The sequence below is a fragment of the Sesamum indicum genome, linkage group LG4 (genome assembly GCF_000512975.1).
Source record: "Sesamum indicum cultivar Zhongzhi No. 13 linkage group LG4, S_indicum_v1.0, whole genome shotgun sequence".
NCBI lineage: Eukaryota > Viridiplantae > Streptophyta > Magnoliopsida > Lamiales > Pedaliaceae > Sesamum > Sesamum indicum.
In genome coordinates, this window is record NC_026148.1 from 14,943,632 (window position 1) to 14,962,871 (window position 19,240).

Sequence of the window (19,240 nt, forward strand, 5' to 3'; positions counted from 1 at the left end):
CAGGGTCACGTGACTCCTGTCTGCCTGAGCAGGAAGTACACAGCTGATCCTGCCCTCCGTGTCGGCTCCACCACTCACCTGATTCAGATCTCGACACGTGGATTGTGAGCGGTGGAGATCCTACCGACGACGCCGCAACGTGCATTCCGGGGGACCCACCTAAAGACGTGGGGCCGCCTAACATGGGGATGGGGATGCCTGTGTAGTTAGAAGCAGAGTGCGGGGTGTCACTCCAACTTACACCATCCGAAAAGGGTACAATCGTAAATTCATAACTATATAATTCAATATTTTTTTGTAGTAGCATTGGAAAAGTTATAAAAAATAAATAAATCACATAAAAATTGTGGTCAATACTAATATCCGTAGCTGTCCAATGACTATATACGTCGTAAAAAAATAAATTATTTCCTATATTATAATCATCATATAGTAAAAATTAGTACATATCAATACTATTTATCATAGTAAAATAAAATCAACGCGAAAAGCCCGTTTCTTTATGTTTACATTTTCAGTTTTTAGTGAAAAGTATGTATTTTTCATTTTGTATAGGTTTTCAAATTTAAGATTTTGACCACAGTTAATAAATATTTGCCACGATTTTATGTATAACATAAATATTTGCAACAATTTTTAGATATAGCTAATATTTTGACCTCATTTGCAGAAACAACAACTAATAGCCGTTGAACACGCCAACTGTGGTCAATTAGTATTCGACACAATTATTTACTTTTAACCATAGTTATTAATCATAATGATTATCCATATATCACTACAAGAAAATGACTCAATCGCTATAAAAAAATTTGATGCTAAAATCAGCATCGAACTGATTAGCAAGTAAATGTTACCGTTGCTAATCTACATTATTTAATATACATTCTAAATAGTGCATTGCTAAACTCATTAGCAAGTATTTTCAGTTGCTAATTATACTAACAAGTAAATATATTGTATTAATTATATAAAGCAAAAATCACTGTAAATATTGATTAATCATTATTCGTATTTAATCTCGTTTTACTGTGGTCGACAATATTAATTTATTTTAATTTTTAAGTTGCAATTATTAATAATGTAGGAAATAATCTATTTTTTTTCATCAGTGCAAGTCAAACCCCAATCATTGCATTTTGATACTCAAAGCAAGATGTTGATGAAGGAAATAATGATGATATATTAATAAATATGATCAAATCTTATGGTTCAAACATGTTTAAGCATGTCATGTTGTGTAGTAAACATAACAATATGAATCCTCAATAATAAGTATAATGCACAAATATGTGATATGACCTAATAATTAAGGGGAACATACAAGCAATCTCTTTTTGATATTATAAATGAGCAAATTATCTTCTTATAAAAAAAAATAGTCATTTACCTTCCACTATTTTTAAAAATACAGCAATTCACCTTCCTCAGGGGGTTAAAATGCTATTATTTTTTCATATAGGGCAAATGCTCATTAGCAATATCACAAGGAGATAAATTGCAGTAAATCCAATAATTAATGGATAATTAGACTCTCCTTCTTTAAAATTTGATGTAATTATATGTAGACTTATTGTGGTTTAAAAAATTACATCTAGTACCCTTTAACTTTGATTTTATCTAACAAATAAATGCTTTCGTTAGTCAAAATTCAACGAATTTATTGATATTAAAAAAAAAGAGAGGATAAAAATGCATATTTACTCTTGATTGACTTATTTGTTGGGAATCTATTCCCAAATAAACAAGCCCTAACTCAATTATTAGAGAAAAATTAGTGGGTTACTAAACCCCTTAATACAATTAATGTTACAGAATAAACAACACAAAATATATAGACCAAGTATTTATAAAGTCAGTAATAAAAGAAAGAATAATAACATAATAAGATAATTTGGTGTATGAAGTTAGATCCGGTAGGATAGCCCATAGTTACACAAGCCGACAGCCACAACACCGGTTGCTTTTGTTCCAAAATCAGCCATCAAGACTCAGCCACTCAAACAACCACTAAGGCTTTAGTCACATAGACCCAAACACAGAAACCACCAAGAAACCATTCCACAAAGTACCACTCACAATATCACACCAGAATTCCACTTAGGAACAACCAGGTTCACAAAGAACCTTCTCAATCGAAGCTAAAGAAGAAGAGGGAGATTTCTTAGTCAGGGTTATCTTCATCTAAAAACCTCTTGAGGTATTTATAGAGGTAAGATTTAGAGATCAGAGACAGGAACATTGATTATCGGAGAAGAATTCGAGGAGAGTGAGAGACGAAAAACCGATAGTGAAAAAGACCATAGTTGAGAGAAACCGAGGAAGGAGATAGAGAAGAAACCAGAGAGAATCAGCGAAAAAAACGAGCATTCAGGATAAATGAATTAGGGTTAGGGTTTAGAGATATAAATAACACAAATCAGTCCAAGAAAATTACCCTCCTTCTGCCCACTGAAAACAAAGATATCGATGACAAGCTGTCAAAGAAAAGGGTTAATTGCTTTTAAATGCCCCTAAAAATATGAAATTATATTTTCTTAAAAAGAAATTTTGAATTATATTTACACCCTTTTTAAAAAATTTGCATTTACACATGACCCATTCTGTTAGGATTTAGATGAAAAATGTTGACGTTAGTAAAAACAATTATATAAAAATTTTATTTTTGCCATATAAATTAATATTCCCATATAAATTTTGTACTTATAAAGGGATAAATATAATATATATATATATATAGAGTGAGGTTAAAATCATTAAATTTTTTTTCTTTATAAATACAAAATTATTACTCATGAATGTTAAATAAGGGGTAAAATTAAAAATTTATGTAATTATTTTGCTAACGCCAGTATTTTTCGTCCAAACCCTTAATGAAAGAGGATCAGGTATAAACAATAAACTTTTAGAGGAGAAGTAAGTTTATTTTAAAACTTTTTTTGAAAAAAATATAATTTTATATTTTTAAAAGGGTCTAAAATAATTAACCCTATATAGAATAAGGGTAAATGCGTATTTGTCTTGAGAAATATTCCTACAATTGTATATGTTGAGTTTAAATTAGGAGTATTTTTTGCAAAAGTGAAGTTCTAACACTAACATATACCCATAAATATTCAAAATATATATGTATTTATGGGGAAAAAATTTCTATATATTAAGAACCAAATCTTTTTTTTTAGAATATCTAAAAAAAGAATATAAAAGTTACAAAATTGGGACAGATAAGGTAGGGGTTTAATATAATTTAATATAATTTACCTCATATGATATTGCAAATGAGCAATTACCCCTTTATAGAAAAAAATCACAATATATCCCCCCGCCCCTTGCTTTATTTTAAAAAGCACATGCGGTAAATTGTTGCATTAATAAAAAAAAAAAAAAAAAAATTCAGGCGAGTAAATTACTATTTTTTTTTATAAGAGGTAATTTGCTCATTTACAATGTTATAGAGGGATTGTATGCATTTTTTCTAATAAGGTATATATGTTTTATTAATTAAACATATGCTTATTATCATCAAGTGTTGTAGCTACATACATACATATGAGTGCTTCATTTCTTTGAAGTGAAGTCTTAATTGATACCATAATTATGTGATTATTGTTTACAACAACCATATCCCATTTTTACTCTCTCTCTCTCTCTCTATATATATATATATATATCTATATTTAAGCTGTTTGCAACATTAATTCTTAATTGTCGACTATGGCGTATCCCTTGGCATGTCGAAAGAAACACCTAAAGGGGAACACTATTAATATTATCATTAGTTAATTTATTTTAATCCCTAACAGAAAAAACCATATGGTGGCTCTTAATTGAATTAGTCGTAAATTGAATTTATTTCAATTTAATTTTTAATTTATAAAGATATATATAATTCGTATTTTATTGCAGAATCGTTCTGCGGTACATATTTACATAATTAGACCCCATTTTTAAGTAACATACGATGAATAAATAAATAAATAAGAAGAAAGAAAGATTAATTAATAATTATAAAAAGAACACATTGGTTTCTTGAATCATCATAACACACACACACACACTTGACATTCAAAATCTCACTCGTTTAGAAAAGAGAAGTCTTATATAAAGAAGTGATAGAGTGCATCTTAAGTAAGTCATAAAAATAAAGTCTCCACAACCCCACCTAATTACTCTAAAATATTTACATGTAGTTGGTGCTTTTTTCTTTTTTTATTTTTTATTTTTCATATTTTATTTTTTCGATGGCAAGTTCTTCATTTTCGTAATTTTTTTATCTCGATATTATAAGAGACCAGATTTTTTTAACGATATTGTTGGTTAAATATATCATAGTCGATTATAACACATTAGAAGAAATATTATATATTATAGTGAATAGTAATTAATCGTAACTCTGCGGAAGTCGGTTCGATTAATAATTATTGTCGTAATTATTACTTTTATTGTTTGAATTTCTAAGGTTAATTTTTCTGCATTTTTTATGAAACTTTATGAATTCTCGACTTTCGCTGCGATTTTAATGCATAAACTTTCAAATATGATATATATAATTAGTCGCATGTAACCTCTATAAAAAAACGAGATAATTACATCTATACCTATTGATCCATGATTTATTTATACAAATACCTTGCTTTTTAAAAAATTACATATACATCCACAACATCAATATTATATCGATCCACATACCACCCTTGTTTTTTGTAAAATTACATATATATTTTTCAGAAACATTAATAATATTATACGAACTACCCTCGTTTTTTTGATATGAAAATTTTATGTAATTACTTGAAAAATAAGATGATCTTTTGTAATAATAATAATCAAAAGCGATACTATTGGCAATTAGAATTATACAAGTGCCCACACATACTTAATTACCATGAAAATATGATTACATAAATCTTATAAATAATATTGTTATTTCTCTTACAATATTGTCAACATTTGACAACACTAGCTATAATTTTTCTCATATTACGTACATTATAATATTATTATAAATATTGTCCGAATAAAAAGTTTATTTATTTATTTTAATTATTACCTTTAATTATATATCATAAAACACGGAACACTATGTAGATATATATAACATATAGAAACGATGAAGAAGACTTACATAGTGTTTGGTTTCATTTTATCTCCATCTCAAAACATGATAAATATTTATCTTAATTTGTTTTGAAAATTTTGATGGTGTTTTGAGATGTTTTGAAACAGTGCCTCATTTGTTTTTTGTAAGAATAAGTCTACACTAATTATAGGTCCTACAACTCAAAAAATTATATACATACTCATACATATATACAAATATATATAAAAGAGACATGATTTGATAATGAACAGTAGTTTTTGTCTCCCACTAAACAACATCAAACATAGCATACTTATTTTATATTATCTTCAAAAATAGATCCAAACATACACACTATCTCTAACGCATACTTATTTATCTTTGTTCTTCTCTCTCTATCTCCACAGAACACATCAAAACAAGTTAAAAATGAAATTACACATAGTGTTAATATTTCGTAAACAAATGAAACCTCTATAATATGAAATTCATATATAACGTCGTATATAAACAAAGTATTATCCTTCAAACAATTCTTAAAAAAAAAGTTAACAAATTAATACGTACATTTCCATGAAATTATTATATCTAGCAGCAAATTATATTGCATAGCCACAATGCTAATTATAATTATTATTATTAAGGAGTGAATAATTAATGATAGTAATTAATTGCCATAATCAATAATGCAAATTATTAAAAAGGGTAATTAATAATAAAATTGTCATGTACTTCTTGCTACATGCTATTAATTACAGAAGAAAATATCTTTTTTTTTTTTTTTCTCCAGAAAAGAAGCAATTGTTGGACTTGTGATGCTACAGCTACTTTTTGCCTACACTACAAGAAACTTAATATATCGTTATGATTAATTGTCATGATTAAAAATAATTAATTATAACAAATAGTTATTAACTATGGTCACATAATGATTGTTGATTGCGATTTTTGCGAGTGTGACTAAAATATTTGTCATGACAAAAACATTTGCTACTGCCCATAGCCATGACAATAATAGTTTTCATGGGAAATAATCTAAGTTTTTGCATTATTTTTATTAATTGTGATTAATAATAATTATTTAGTGCCTAGCTATATAAAGTTTCACATGCTATGTCTATTATTTTGGTAAATATATATATGTATATATATATCATTACGAATGATATCTTAATTTAGAGGTTAAAATTAAAGTTGAGGTCCCATGAACAAGTTCCAATCGTGGGTTTGAGTTTTACATGTGGAGGTATTTATCTCACTTTATATGTGTTATTATACTTTCTTGATCGTTGTTAGTCATATTGATATATTGATTGAAATAAATATTGCTCAATATATCAAAATGAGTTATTGTAATTTATTTATCACCACGTACCAACTTTTGGACAAGCTTCCAAAATATTACACTGTAAACTTATAACATCATAGAAGAAAATATTGAGTTTGGATATTGCATATTTTTGTGGGGTATATTGAAAATGCTAATATTGAAAATAAATACTTATCAACCTATGACTGAAATTAGTATTTTTGTTTAATAGTTTTTGTTTCTTAAACTATTTAAATTGAGTTGTCTTAAATCAAAAGTTATAATTAATTTTTTAATAATTTCTGCAACTTATTAGTAAAATTATAAAATTAAATTATTTTTTCCAAATATTTCAACTTCAACTACTGTTTAAGTTATTATTTTTTTTACAGTTTATTTCTACCACAAAAAATAAAAGTTATTGCAAACATCACTACAGTCATCAATGCCATTCTTGTTTTTTTTTTTTTTTTTAATAAATTGAATCTCTAGTTAATTTCTTAAGTAATTTCTTCTTTTTCCTGGATTTATTAAATTCTTAAATATCATATATAAAAAAAACCCATTAGTTTTACATGGTAATTAAATCTTTAATATGTTTTCTAATATTGATATTATTCCTCTAAATACAGATATAAAAATTATATTATCTCTAGCGAAAATTGTTATTCAAATTTAGGTTAATTTGGACAAATCGAACTAACCACAAGTAAATATGATATACTTGTCATGTAATTAGGTAATTTGTCTAAATTATACACCAATCATATGACAAATATATTATAGAAAAAATAGCATTTTTACATCTAGTAAATTAGGGTCCTTTCATTTTTTGTTCCATAACTTTAAAAAATTAACACTTTTGATCTCAAGACACATGTCCGTGAGATATTTAACAGACAAAAAATATAAAAATTCTATCAATCACGCGTTTCTCGTTAAAATATCTAATAGAAAAATGTTAAAAAGTAAAAAATATTATTTTTTTAAAATTACAGGATTAGAACTAACTCCCACAATTAATAGAAATTAAATGCAGAAAGATCCTAACGAAAAATATTATTTCTTTATATTACACTTACTTATTAATATCTAAATATAACTTGGACTTGATTGGAATAAAAAAAATTTACATTTACACAGCAGTCATGAATTCTGGTCGGGATTCGTGGGGTGCATACCAATTGTAGACAATATTCATTTAAACCCTCTCCACAGGAATACGCGTATAGCATGACCACACCCGTGTACACCTACGCATTTACACATCCATGCAGCGTACATGTGTGTATACGCGTATACCAAAAACGAAAACCCTGAGAAAAGAAACCAAAATGGTTCCAACATGGGAATGGGGATGAAGAGAGCGGTGGAAATCGTGTGGGACCCCTCGTTTCTGTGGGGTGGGGGGGGGGGAAAAAAAGAAAAGACTTAAACATCACGACAGTGAAGAGTGAGTGTAAAAGACAGCTTGCAATGAAGCAAGAAATTCCACCTACCGTATTTCCTTTTCGTTTTTCGCCCCCCCCGCCCCACTTTTCTCTTCTTCATATTCACTCAAACTCCCCCATTTCTTGATTTCAATTTCAACCCCCTTCTCTCTCTCTCTCTCTCTCTCTCTAGAGGTGGAGTGATTTAGAAGAAAAACACACACATATAGATACATATATACATACACATAATTCAGTTTGAGTGAACAGTGGGATAGTATAGTATAGTATAGTGGTTGTTGTCCCTTTTCGCTTGTCTGAGGCTTTTTCTCATTGCAGAGTTCTTTCTCTCTTTCTCTGTTTCATCAGACTGGGCTTTTGTCTGCCTTGGGAGTTGTGCCCAGTGTAAGAGAGATTTCTGCCAATTTCTTGATTGAATTATTGTGGGATTTCTTTCTTTGGGTGGGGAAGCTCTTTAATCACAGGTTTGGCTCTGCATTTTTCTTTACTGTTGCTCTCACTACCTGTTTTTCCTTCAAAGTTTTCTTGCTTGCTCACACGTTTGGTGTGTGTATTCAAACTACTTCAAATTTTAACATCCCTTTTTTCCTGTTAACATGTGAAGTTCTGTGTTGCCAATTGAAGGTAAAGGGCCAATCTTTTCCCCTTTGTTTTACCCAAAGAATTTTGGATTTTGTTCAGCAATTTCAGCCATTGCATGTATTTTCCGTTCTTGCTGAAGAAAAAGATGAGAAAGTTTGAGTCTTTATGTTCATTGTTCTTGGAAGAAGTATAACATTTGATGTCTTTGCAGTTTCAGGCCCCAAAGATGTGATCTTTAGTTTACATTTTTGCCTTCTTTGTGTTACTTTTCTTGAAAATGTGTTGTTTTGTTGATTATTTGCTTGGGTTTCTGCAATTTTACCATTCTTGATAAATACTATTACTTTATTAAATTTTCCCTTGTGCCCTTCTCTGTGCTTTTGTTACTTATCATTTCCTTCCTATAATTGCAGGAACATCAGTGCCCTGAGCTCCAAACACTTTGCAATCTTTGCCTTTCAGCCACAAAAATTTCAAGGTTTGTGCAAAGCCTCTTTGGTTTTGGGGTTGAAGCATGATAAATTCTTGTGTCGATGGAGTCTAACATGAGCCCTGTGTTCACATTTGCTGTAACTTTTCTTGTTAAAGATTATTGTGTTATTACAAAGATTTAAGAATCTCAGTGAATTATGTCAAGATTTTAGGTTCTTGTCAGCAAGCATCCAAAATTGCTTTACACTCAGATTTTCAGCCTTTTATTCTAAGATGCGCCGCTTGACCCCAGCTCCTTCTAAGCTGGCAAGCATTGTCATCACCAAACCAAAAAACCCCCCCCCCCCTCCCCCCACAAACCCCCCTGGAAAATTCATGAAGTCCCACATAGTTCTTGTGTCTTCATGTGGTTTTCCAAATTTCAGTTTTGACATTGTGTTTGTTGGTTTTCCTTTCAGGAAAGTTTTTGAAAACATAGTGGAGAAGAGATGGAGTCAAATTTCGTGGATGAAATTGACTGCGGAAGCTTCTTCGACCAGATGGATGACTTGATTGAGTTTCCACCTGACAATGATTGTGGTGATGGTAACTTAATTAGCTCGGGCGATTGCGAGGATTTTACGAACATGTGGAACGATGCCTTGCCGGATGCTGACCCTTTTTTCTCCGGCAGCCATGTCGACTGCGCCTCCGACCTTTCTGCCGAGCTCTCTGTTCCGGTGAGCATTGACAGTTTTGAGAATGATAGAGAAGACTTTTTTGATGTGGTGGTGGCAAATTTGGAATTTGTTCAAAATTCAAATTTCATTACAACTTGGTCCACATAATCCTTAAACCAGTGCAAGTTGTCTTATATGATGAATTCATTTATACATGTGAGGTTAACAGCCAAACAGAGGAATTCTTTTCCTTCCAGTTTTGCTGAATCTGTTGTCTGCAGTTAGTTTTACTTATAATGTACAATTTTGTCTATGAGCTATCACCTAATTCCTCGGTCATTTGTTTCAGTATGAGGATATTGTCCAACTGGAATGGCTTTCGACTTTTGTCGAGGATTCGTTTTCGGGCGGAGGGTTGACGATCGGAAAAGAGAACTTGTCCATCGACGTGGAGTCATCGCGCAACCCATTTCGAACCTCGAGTCCAGTTTCCGTGTTGGAGAGCAGCAGCAGCAGTAGTTCTTGCTCTGGCGGTAAGACTATGCCTCTCAGCCCGAGTCATCGCGGCACCCAACGTGCACGGAGCAAGCGTCCTCGCCCACCAACTTTCAATCCTCGCACGGCAATTCAACTGATCTCCCCTTCGTCGTCTTCCATAGAGACCGAAACTCCACAACCAGTTTTTGCTCTGGGATTTTCCTCTGAATCTGATAATTTCGCCGACTCGCCCCCTAAGAAGAAGGTTCCAAAACCAGCTGAAACAGAACAGAAGAAGCACAAGAAGATCAAAATAACTTTGCCTGCCGATCCGACAGCAACGCGCAACGACCCTCCAGCCCAAGCTGCAGTGCGGAAATGCTTGCACTGCGAGATAACCAAGACACCTCAATGGAGGGCTGGACCGATGGGCCCAAAAACCCTATGCAATGCCTGCGGCGTTCGCTACAAGTCGGGCCGATTGTTCCCTGAGTACCGTCCAGCTGCCAGCCCGACCTTTGTCCCATCTTTACACTCAAACTCCCACAAGAAAGTCATCGAGATGAGAAGCAAGGTCGGACCCATAACTCAAGCTGCAGCACCCGAGCTCGTTCCCAATGCTTCATGAAACGAAAGCAGAAAATGTTCCTTGTCATCTCCTTTAATCTTATGCTAGTTCTTTTCCATTTCTTGGTTCTTTGGTTCTTTGTACAGTGATGCATTGGGTGGGGGGGAAGGAGGTTTAGATGACTGTAATTTAGCTAGTCGGGAGACGGAACAAGGAGTGAGAGTCTAGGAAGTTTAACGATAAACGAAGATTAGGATGTCGGCTTCGTCTTAAATCTTGCTTTAGGTCCTTAAAGTTTTATGTATTGGTCAGGACAGTACTGTCTTTATATCTTAGCACTTGTAGTGATCCCTCATGGGAATTCTTTTTGCAGTTGATATTTGTTGTAGGGACTCCAATCAGATGGTAATGAATTGGAGTTATGTCTTGTTCCTCTTCTTTTCCATCTTTCTCCAGTCTTTGCTGCTGCTCTTCAAACTCTGTCTTTTCTGTTTCGGCTGTTTGTGTTCTGCTTCAGGACAGCTTAGTTTGAGATGATAAGGTATACTTCCTTTGGGTAAATTTTAATTTAGATTGGGTTCGGTCGAACGTGAATCAATTATATAGTAAGTGCAATACATTTGAGTGTAATTTGTGTATAGTTGAAGAAAAAATAACTAAATATATGGCATTTACATAACACTTGTTCTGTGATTGGTTTGATCGGACCAAATCTGATTCCAATAAGGCATTTTCGTCCGTTTGATGCGGATTGTGTTTTTTCATACCACAATTAACTACCTACATGGTCTGCAAAAACATCGGTTGTGGCTCGAATAGGCATGTAATAAGGCTGAATCATGTCGAGTGCATTATCGTTCAAATTTAACTGAACTAGTATCGAACTTGGAAAAATGTGTTTTGAGTTTGGTTTGGTTACTGATCGAATCGTGCTCAAATGAGTTTTCATGAGTTCATCTCTATCGAGTAATTTGCTTTATTTTTCGATAATATTTATGAATTTGACAGTGTTAGGTCAGTCCTAGAAGTAATCTGTAATAGAAAAACATGCCCTGTTTTTGGTTGTTGCATTCATTCGTAGACTGTCCACATTTTTAATACTTCATTTATGAATTTTTTACTGTAATGAAAATACATGTCCTGTCAAGATAGAATTTGTAATAAAAGACAACATTGCTTGATTGATAAAGTTGAGGTTTCACAATAAAAAAGTTGTGAGTTCGAGTTTCATAAATGTGAGTTGTTGAAATCCAAAGTCAAAACAACAAATAGAAGAGAAGACAATTGGGAGAAGAAACTGTTCTCCATTTTCTGTAAAATATCCCTGCAATTTCTGTTATTACAAGGAAGAAGACGAAGCTGACATAATATATATACATGACACGTCGGCTAACTAACCAATAACAAACTAACAGACTAACAACACGTGTAACCACTTGGCCCAATAGAAATGCGAATAAATGACGCGGCATTCTATGTAAGCAATTAATCAACAATACAAGAAAAACGTGTTTGGTATAAAACTTCAGCCTTTATCCAGAAATCCAACGCTTCTTCCTCAACCTCAAGCTGCTGTTCTTGCTTCTCTAAATGCACAGTTTGCTGCTGTTGTAACTCCTCAGACTGCTGATGATGAACTCCAATATATATGTCTATTTTTATAATAATTTGTTGTTTTTTTAATCTCGTTTGAACATATTTATTAAGTTGAATTGTTGATATACTGAATCAATATTTAAATCAAATATGTTGAATGGTATAATTAAATATTTAAATTAAATATAAAAGGTCTAAGTTGGTTTTTTAATATTAGTTGTTAAATATATGTCTAATAAAATTAAATCTTAACAATATTATTAAATATTAACGGCTATAATTTTGAAAAAAAAGTTGGTGGAATGTACTTTTAATTGGATTATTTGGTGAATTTCAAATATACATGAAATTCATTTTAAGAGGTTTTCTAAATATATAGTCCCATTTTATATATGAAATCTATCAAAAAAATCTAATTAAAAAGTATAATTTACAAACTTTTTGTTCGAAAATCTAAATATTTAATAAATATTATTAAAATTTAACTTTTTAAAACTTATCTTTAACCCCTTGGAATAGAAAATTACTGACTTAGGTTTTTTTTATTATATTTTTATATTAGATATGTTTTCATAAAATTTATTCATAATTTTGATGTTGTTTGACTACTAAAAAAAGAATCTGTTTATTTTAATTTAAGCAATATATTATTATTATTATTATTATTATTATTATTATTATTATGTTCACAAGAGTTCAAAGTTTTTAATATTCACATAAGATAACTACAACAGATCAGCATAAAAAATATATAAAAAAAATAAATTTTCATGAAAAAAGAATTAATTTGATAATTTTATGAATTTAAGGGACTAAAGTGATAAAATTAAACTTGTTGACCATTTTACCCTCCAAAGATTCAGAATCCGGCCACATTTTCATTGAAAAATGGGAGAGGCACCAAATTGAGACAAAGGCTAAAGTTTAAAAATGCTAGTTAAAAAATAACTTGAAACATTAAAATAATTTTAAATAAAAACTTAAGGAACAAAAAATAGTATTTACACTAAAAAATAAATAAAACCAAACAGAGCCATATTCTTTTGTTAAGAGAAAGAAACAAGTGTAGTGAAAACTGCACCTCAAGACTCTTAAAAGCCCAATAAGCAATTCCTCATGGGCCTTCTTTTCTTGGCCCAGAGCATGAAATAGACAGAAATAGATCAAATAGCAAAATTGCAAGAAATTAAATTTATTCAATGGTTTATTATTATAATTATTATCTTTTAATAAAAAATATAATAATAAAACTACGGCAAATGTCCTTAAATTATTTGTTGTTTCTGCAAGTGTAACCAATACATTAATCATGACAAATATTTTGGCTATATATGACTGAAAACCATAACGAATATTGATTAATCGTGGTAAAAATTTATATTTTTACTTTGGTTTAATTTAACAGTAGTTAATATTTTTGATTTACCACGATTTTTAAGCTGTGATCATTTACAGTGTAAGAAAAATTCAATTTTTTTTAATAATCAAGAAATAACCTAAAGCGTTATTTGCAACAAATTTGTCAATACCCTTATTACTGAATCAATTGTACAGTATAAATTCATTCGATCGACAACCGGTTCCACTACTACTGAATCGAATCATAATTCAGTGGTTCAACTTTCAAATCAGTGTCTAGATTATTAGAAGCAAGGCCTAAAACATCCACAAACAAAGAGTGTACATCTTTGTTGGTTGATATGCAAAGGTTTGGTAGTATGGAACAATCCATTTCAAGATGTTCTTAAGTGTTGATGCTTTGTCACAACAATTATGATGATGATGAGTTGGTTGGGATGGAAAACTAATGTTGTTGGTTTTTGTAAGGATTTAGACAAAGGCATTTTGCTTGTGTTTAGACAAATGTGAAGCCCACAAGTGTTGGGTTGTCTTATGCTTTTATTGGTGTCTAATAATGTATTTTTTCATTTTTTTTCTTTTGGATAAATGTAAATTTATTAAGTAAAAGGTAAAAAAGTATAAAATAACAGTGTTCAAGGATTGGTTTCTCCCTTGACAGACCAAGGAATACGCCATAGTCTGTATAATGCATATGAACTAATCGAGTAAGATAAGTTTTTGCTAATAATTTATTGTCTAACATCTTCAACTATGACGGTGACAATCATACGAGTGGCCGCCTAGTGTCCTCAAATCGTCTCAAATTTCGTTCTCTCCAAATGTGATAAACGCATGATGCAAGGAGAGTCTGGTAAACCACATTGATGATGTGTTTCCCTTTCCGTTTTCGTGCTGCCCAGTCAACGTCCCTTGGTTGATAATATGTCACTTTCTTGATGTTTTCACCTCTATTTTCTTTTATTTTATTAATTTTGAAATAAGTACCAATTACAAATTTAAATAAATTGATTAGTAATTAATTTCTTAATTAAAGGTTATAAAAAGATTGACCTTTACATATATTGAAGACAATAAAATTCAGAATAAGCCTGTACGTAATTTGGGTGTTATTTATTCTCATGGATTCATTCAAGATAAAATATAAAATTATTTTTTCTATTTTGGATTAATTAATTGGGTCAATGTATATTTTATCAGGGCCTATCAGGACGTTAGTTCTCCAAAAAGCCCTGTTTGAGTCGAGGGGGAGTGAACTTCATGCCCTTTCCTAGCCCATGCCGGTTTAAAGGGACAATTTTGTAAATTTGGTCCAATTTAGAATTTTTGCTCAATTTTTTACACAGTTTTCACTGGTATTTGCTACGTGCCCGTCAGAATTTTTCACTTGGGCGCTGAAATAGATGATGTGGCATGAACTTGAATGATTGAAAAATTAATAATGTAATACTTAATGTATCAAAATTAATCGAGGACAAAATTAAAAGACCAATTCTTTTTTTCCCATAATACTTGGGTAGTTTTGATTTAGTTTTGTAACAACTCGGGTTTAGGCCTAGTTTGGTTTGACAATTGTATAATTGATATAGGATAATTAATTTTAAAATAATTATTTTAGAAATAAGTGATTATGGTGTTTGAATTTACAATTTCATAATTAATTATACAAATATTAGATTACAATTAAATTTTAAAACTGACCTCATTCTAAAGATTAATGTAGGAATTAAAACAAATATTTAATGGGCATAATGAAAAATTAGATGAATTGCAATGCAATTAGAAGCTAAAAATTATAACTTTTTGTTTTTTTAATCAAAAACTGATTTTAACATAATATTGCCAAACAGTGATTACTAAAGAATTGCTCAAACCACACCAAAAATCAAATTGTGTACTATACGTAAATTTGACATATTCAATCACGAGATCAAACGAACACTTATTCGATCAGGTCCAATGTAATAGGAAAAAATTACACTAAATCAACAAAAGAACCAAAATACCCTCAGAGAAATGAGAAAATACTAAACACTCTAAAGATTCGGGTCCCTTTTTTATCTCTTCGGGTCGCACCCGACAACCCACTTGGATAGCTCCTGATTTGGCACTCATCCGAAGGTTGCTTTATTGATACGTAGACCATACGGATTCCGACACATGAAGGTTTATAAATACTTGCAGAATCCATTTTCGACAGGTATATATTTATTACTGAAGAGATCGTACTCTGGGGATAGATCACATAAGTGCGGCCACTTATAACCTCAAATCCTAAACTGCTAACTAAATAACTGGTGGGTTTAATTGAGAACCATCTCAACTAGCCCAACGAGTTGTGTGTGCATGCCAACTATCATTAGTCTAACTTGAAATACTCGTTCAGATTCATATTTCGAATCGTTACCAGATCATCGTTTAGATCGACTTTAGGTCACAAAAAATCTTGATCTGAATCAAAATTCATCTGTATATGCCGCTAATATTGTCCATTCCCACACTAGAAAACTAGTACAAGAGTAACACCATAAAGACAAACAACATTGGTTTTTGCTCACAAGAGGGGTTGAATCAGTACTACAAATCTTGTACATGAAACGGCAACCTCGGACCGGCTAATTAACTTATTATGTTAATTATTGAGAATTATAATACGGATAATTAGACTCCTGTCCTCTAACTTTTGCTGTAATTATATATAGATCCTTTGTAATTTAAAAAATTATATTTAATACCCTTAGCTTTCATTTAATTTGCTGATATTAACAAAAAAAAACTGAATAATAGTATATATTTACCTTCAGTTAACTTATTACGGACTTATTGCAAGTCAAATATTTTTTTTCCGACTAAACTACCGTTATAACAATGAAGATATACCTCCCCACATGCAGTAACACGACAACACGTATGAGGGTAATTTAGTCATAAAAAGATTTATTTTACGTGCAATTATACCAAATTTAAAAGGATAAGAGTGTAATTATCTCATTATAATATTAATCTTGGTGTTGCTACCTCAAACATTAGCACTAATTAGACTTGTTCCCTCAATTAAGATAATTAAGTGCCGGTCGCTTTTGGCTTATCTTCTGCCCTACATACACTAATGATTCCTCAGTTTGTTTTCACTTGTGCAGCTTTGCATTCTTGTCCCAAAAACTTAGATTATAGTATTACACAAACTATTTATGATACATATCTGATATATAGGGTTCGGTAATAACCCTTCAATATTTAAATTAGTATGATCGTATTATTCGAGTAAGAAATGTAGAATAGGTAATTAATGAGTCATACATAGTAGATGAATTGTTGGGGTACTTTGACACGTTTCATCAATGTGATCCGGAGGTATTTGCAAACATTTAAAATAAGCGTTAATTAGTTTATCACCGAAAAGGGTAATTAATTACAACGAGGTCCTCTCAGTTTTAGCATAATTACGAATACCCCTTCATTGTTTGAAAAACTATTAATACTCTCCTGATGTTTAATAAAACTATATAATCATTCGGTTGGGAATTGAAATTGTCAACTTTGCTCTTACTATATATTTTTTTAATATTTTTAAAAAAATAAAATTCGTAAGAAATAGGATGAGGTGGATGGAAAATTTTGAAACATATGAAAAAAAAAATTATCCACTTAGTCCATTAAAAAATTTCAGAGAAGTTTAAAAAAATAAGAAAATTTATAAGTCAAAGTTCACAATGGTCAGTTTAGTAAAAAAAAAAAAAAAAAAGGGTCAGTTCAGTACAAGAAACTATTGCAAACACTCCTTATAATATGAGCTCCGTCAATCTAAAGGATACCGTGCCACTCAGAGATGATATCATTCAGGGCGATTCGATCCGAAGAGTAATGCATGGATACCGTTTTGCAATTTCTTCAAAGTTGAAGGGCTTCTTCATCCTTTTATTTTTCGTATGTTTTCTGATCCTCACATTCGATATGTGTATATACATTGAGATATTTATCTAAATTCATATAAATTTTTGTAGGGTAATTACACTAATCACTTCCCAAAAAAAGGTCTAATTACACAAATTTTACACCCTGAGATTGTTGTCATAATTATAAGTACATTTTACTTATAATTTTACCAAAAAAAAAATAAAACTAAATGTATTTATATAATCAGACCTAATTTCAAATATTGTTGATGTAATATACCTTTTTATAGATTCAATATGCAAAATATCTGGTAGAATAGTATATATTATTATTTTATTTTTTTCAAAAAAATGTCCTAATGTTCATAATAGCATTTGAACTGTCCAAATATTTATTTATATATATATATATATAGTAAATTACGCAACCCAATCTTACCTACGCTACAAGTCTAAAATTCATTACAATATTCTCTAAAATTTGAAAAAAGGAAAAAAAAAAGATAACTATGAGTTTAAATGCAATAAAACTTCCTAATTGAAAAATTAACTCCAAATTATGTTACACATCATTTATCATATCATAATAATTGTGGGATCAAATACTTACTATAAGTTGAAAATTATAACTGTTTGCATATCTATTTACTTCTATTTCCCTGTACATTTGGCAACACAAAGTACTGCACTAATTAAGCCGACGATCTGCATGAGGTGGTTGTGTTCTCATGAATGTATGGATCAAACATTTAGCTTTCAGTTAGTGTCGCTCGCCGTCGAATCAATATTATCTACAATAAATGCCACCAATTACTCCAATACCCGTTTGGGAGATTCCACTTTATAAACCTTGCTCTAATATTAACTGTGGGGTCCAGAATGACCAATCGTTGTGGCTTAGTGATCCGAATTGAATGTTGCGACACCCACGATGTGGGGTTGATGCCTCTGTCTAGGTATTTGGTAGGGCTAAACGTATGTCTTGATATGTGTTGTGTGTTTATCTTCATGTTGTTAGACTTCAATATTTCATGATAGTAAGTCAGTTGTGGGAACATTGCCAGCGCACAAAGTGCGTGTAGTCCCTCTGTATGTGAGAACCATCCCTGCTCTGTTAGGCTAAGAGTTATAACTATTAGCGTAGATGCAACTTCATTTGCTTATATGCTCGACAATACAAAGCACCACACTCGAGAGGGTTTTTGGGTGAGTTTATAAACTCTTAAAAATTTCTTAGAAGGTACTTAAAAAAGTTTATAGAAAATAAAAAAGCGTTGGGTAAAGATTAGAGACTTATAATCTCCTTTAAGAAAAAGGTCATGAGTTCCCAACTTATTTTATAAAAATTTTAATGGAACTCCTTCAGTTTTTGATCATATTAATTACAAAATTACTATTACTAATATTTTATAAGTCATGCAATCTTCTTGGGTCATTACTCGTTTAGTTCTATAGGATAAGGGGTTCAACACTTTTAGTTCTCTGTTTTACGGAATTTTCAAACTGGTCCCAAAGTTGGAGCCCTATGCTTTATGAAACTTTCAAAATGGTCCCAAAGTTGAAAAAACTTGATTCATTCAGTCCCATAAATTCCGTAAAGCAGAGGACAAAATCTATTGAGGTTTTTAAGTTTGGGACCATTTTGAAACTCCTGTAAAGCATAGGACTGAATGTGTTGAGTTTTTTTTTTTAAATTTTCGGACTATTTTGAGAATCTTATAAAGTAGAAGACTAAAAGTATTGACCGACTATCCTTTATGACTAAAAGTATAATTTTGTCGATTTTATTCAAACACTTTAAAAACTTAATATTTTAAAATGAGATCTAGAT

General features: G+C 31.0%; 1 protein-coding gene across 2 annotated transcripts; it reads left to right on the top strand.

Annotated features, from left to right (window-relative positions):
* LOC105161095 (GATA transcription factor 8-like) lies at positions 7,897-11,001 on the top strand. 2 transcript variants are annotated; one of them, XM_011078670.2, is made up of 4 exons: positions 7,897-8,304; positions 8,836-8,900; positions 9,313-9,573; positions 9,863-11,001. In XM_011078670.2, the coding sequence occupies exons 3-4, from the start codon at positions 9,343-9,345 to the stop codon at positions 10,616-10,618; spliced, it is 987 nt and encodes a 328-aa protein (XP_011076972.1). In that variant the 5' UTR covers positions 7,897-8,304; positions 8,836-8,900; positions 9,313-9,342; the 3' UTR covers positions 10,619-11,001. The 2 variants fall into 2 exon arrangements, with proteins under 2 accessions (XP_011076972.1, XP_011076974.1); XM_011078672.2 differs by lacking the exon at positions 7,897-8,304 and adding an exon at positions 8,325-8,464.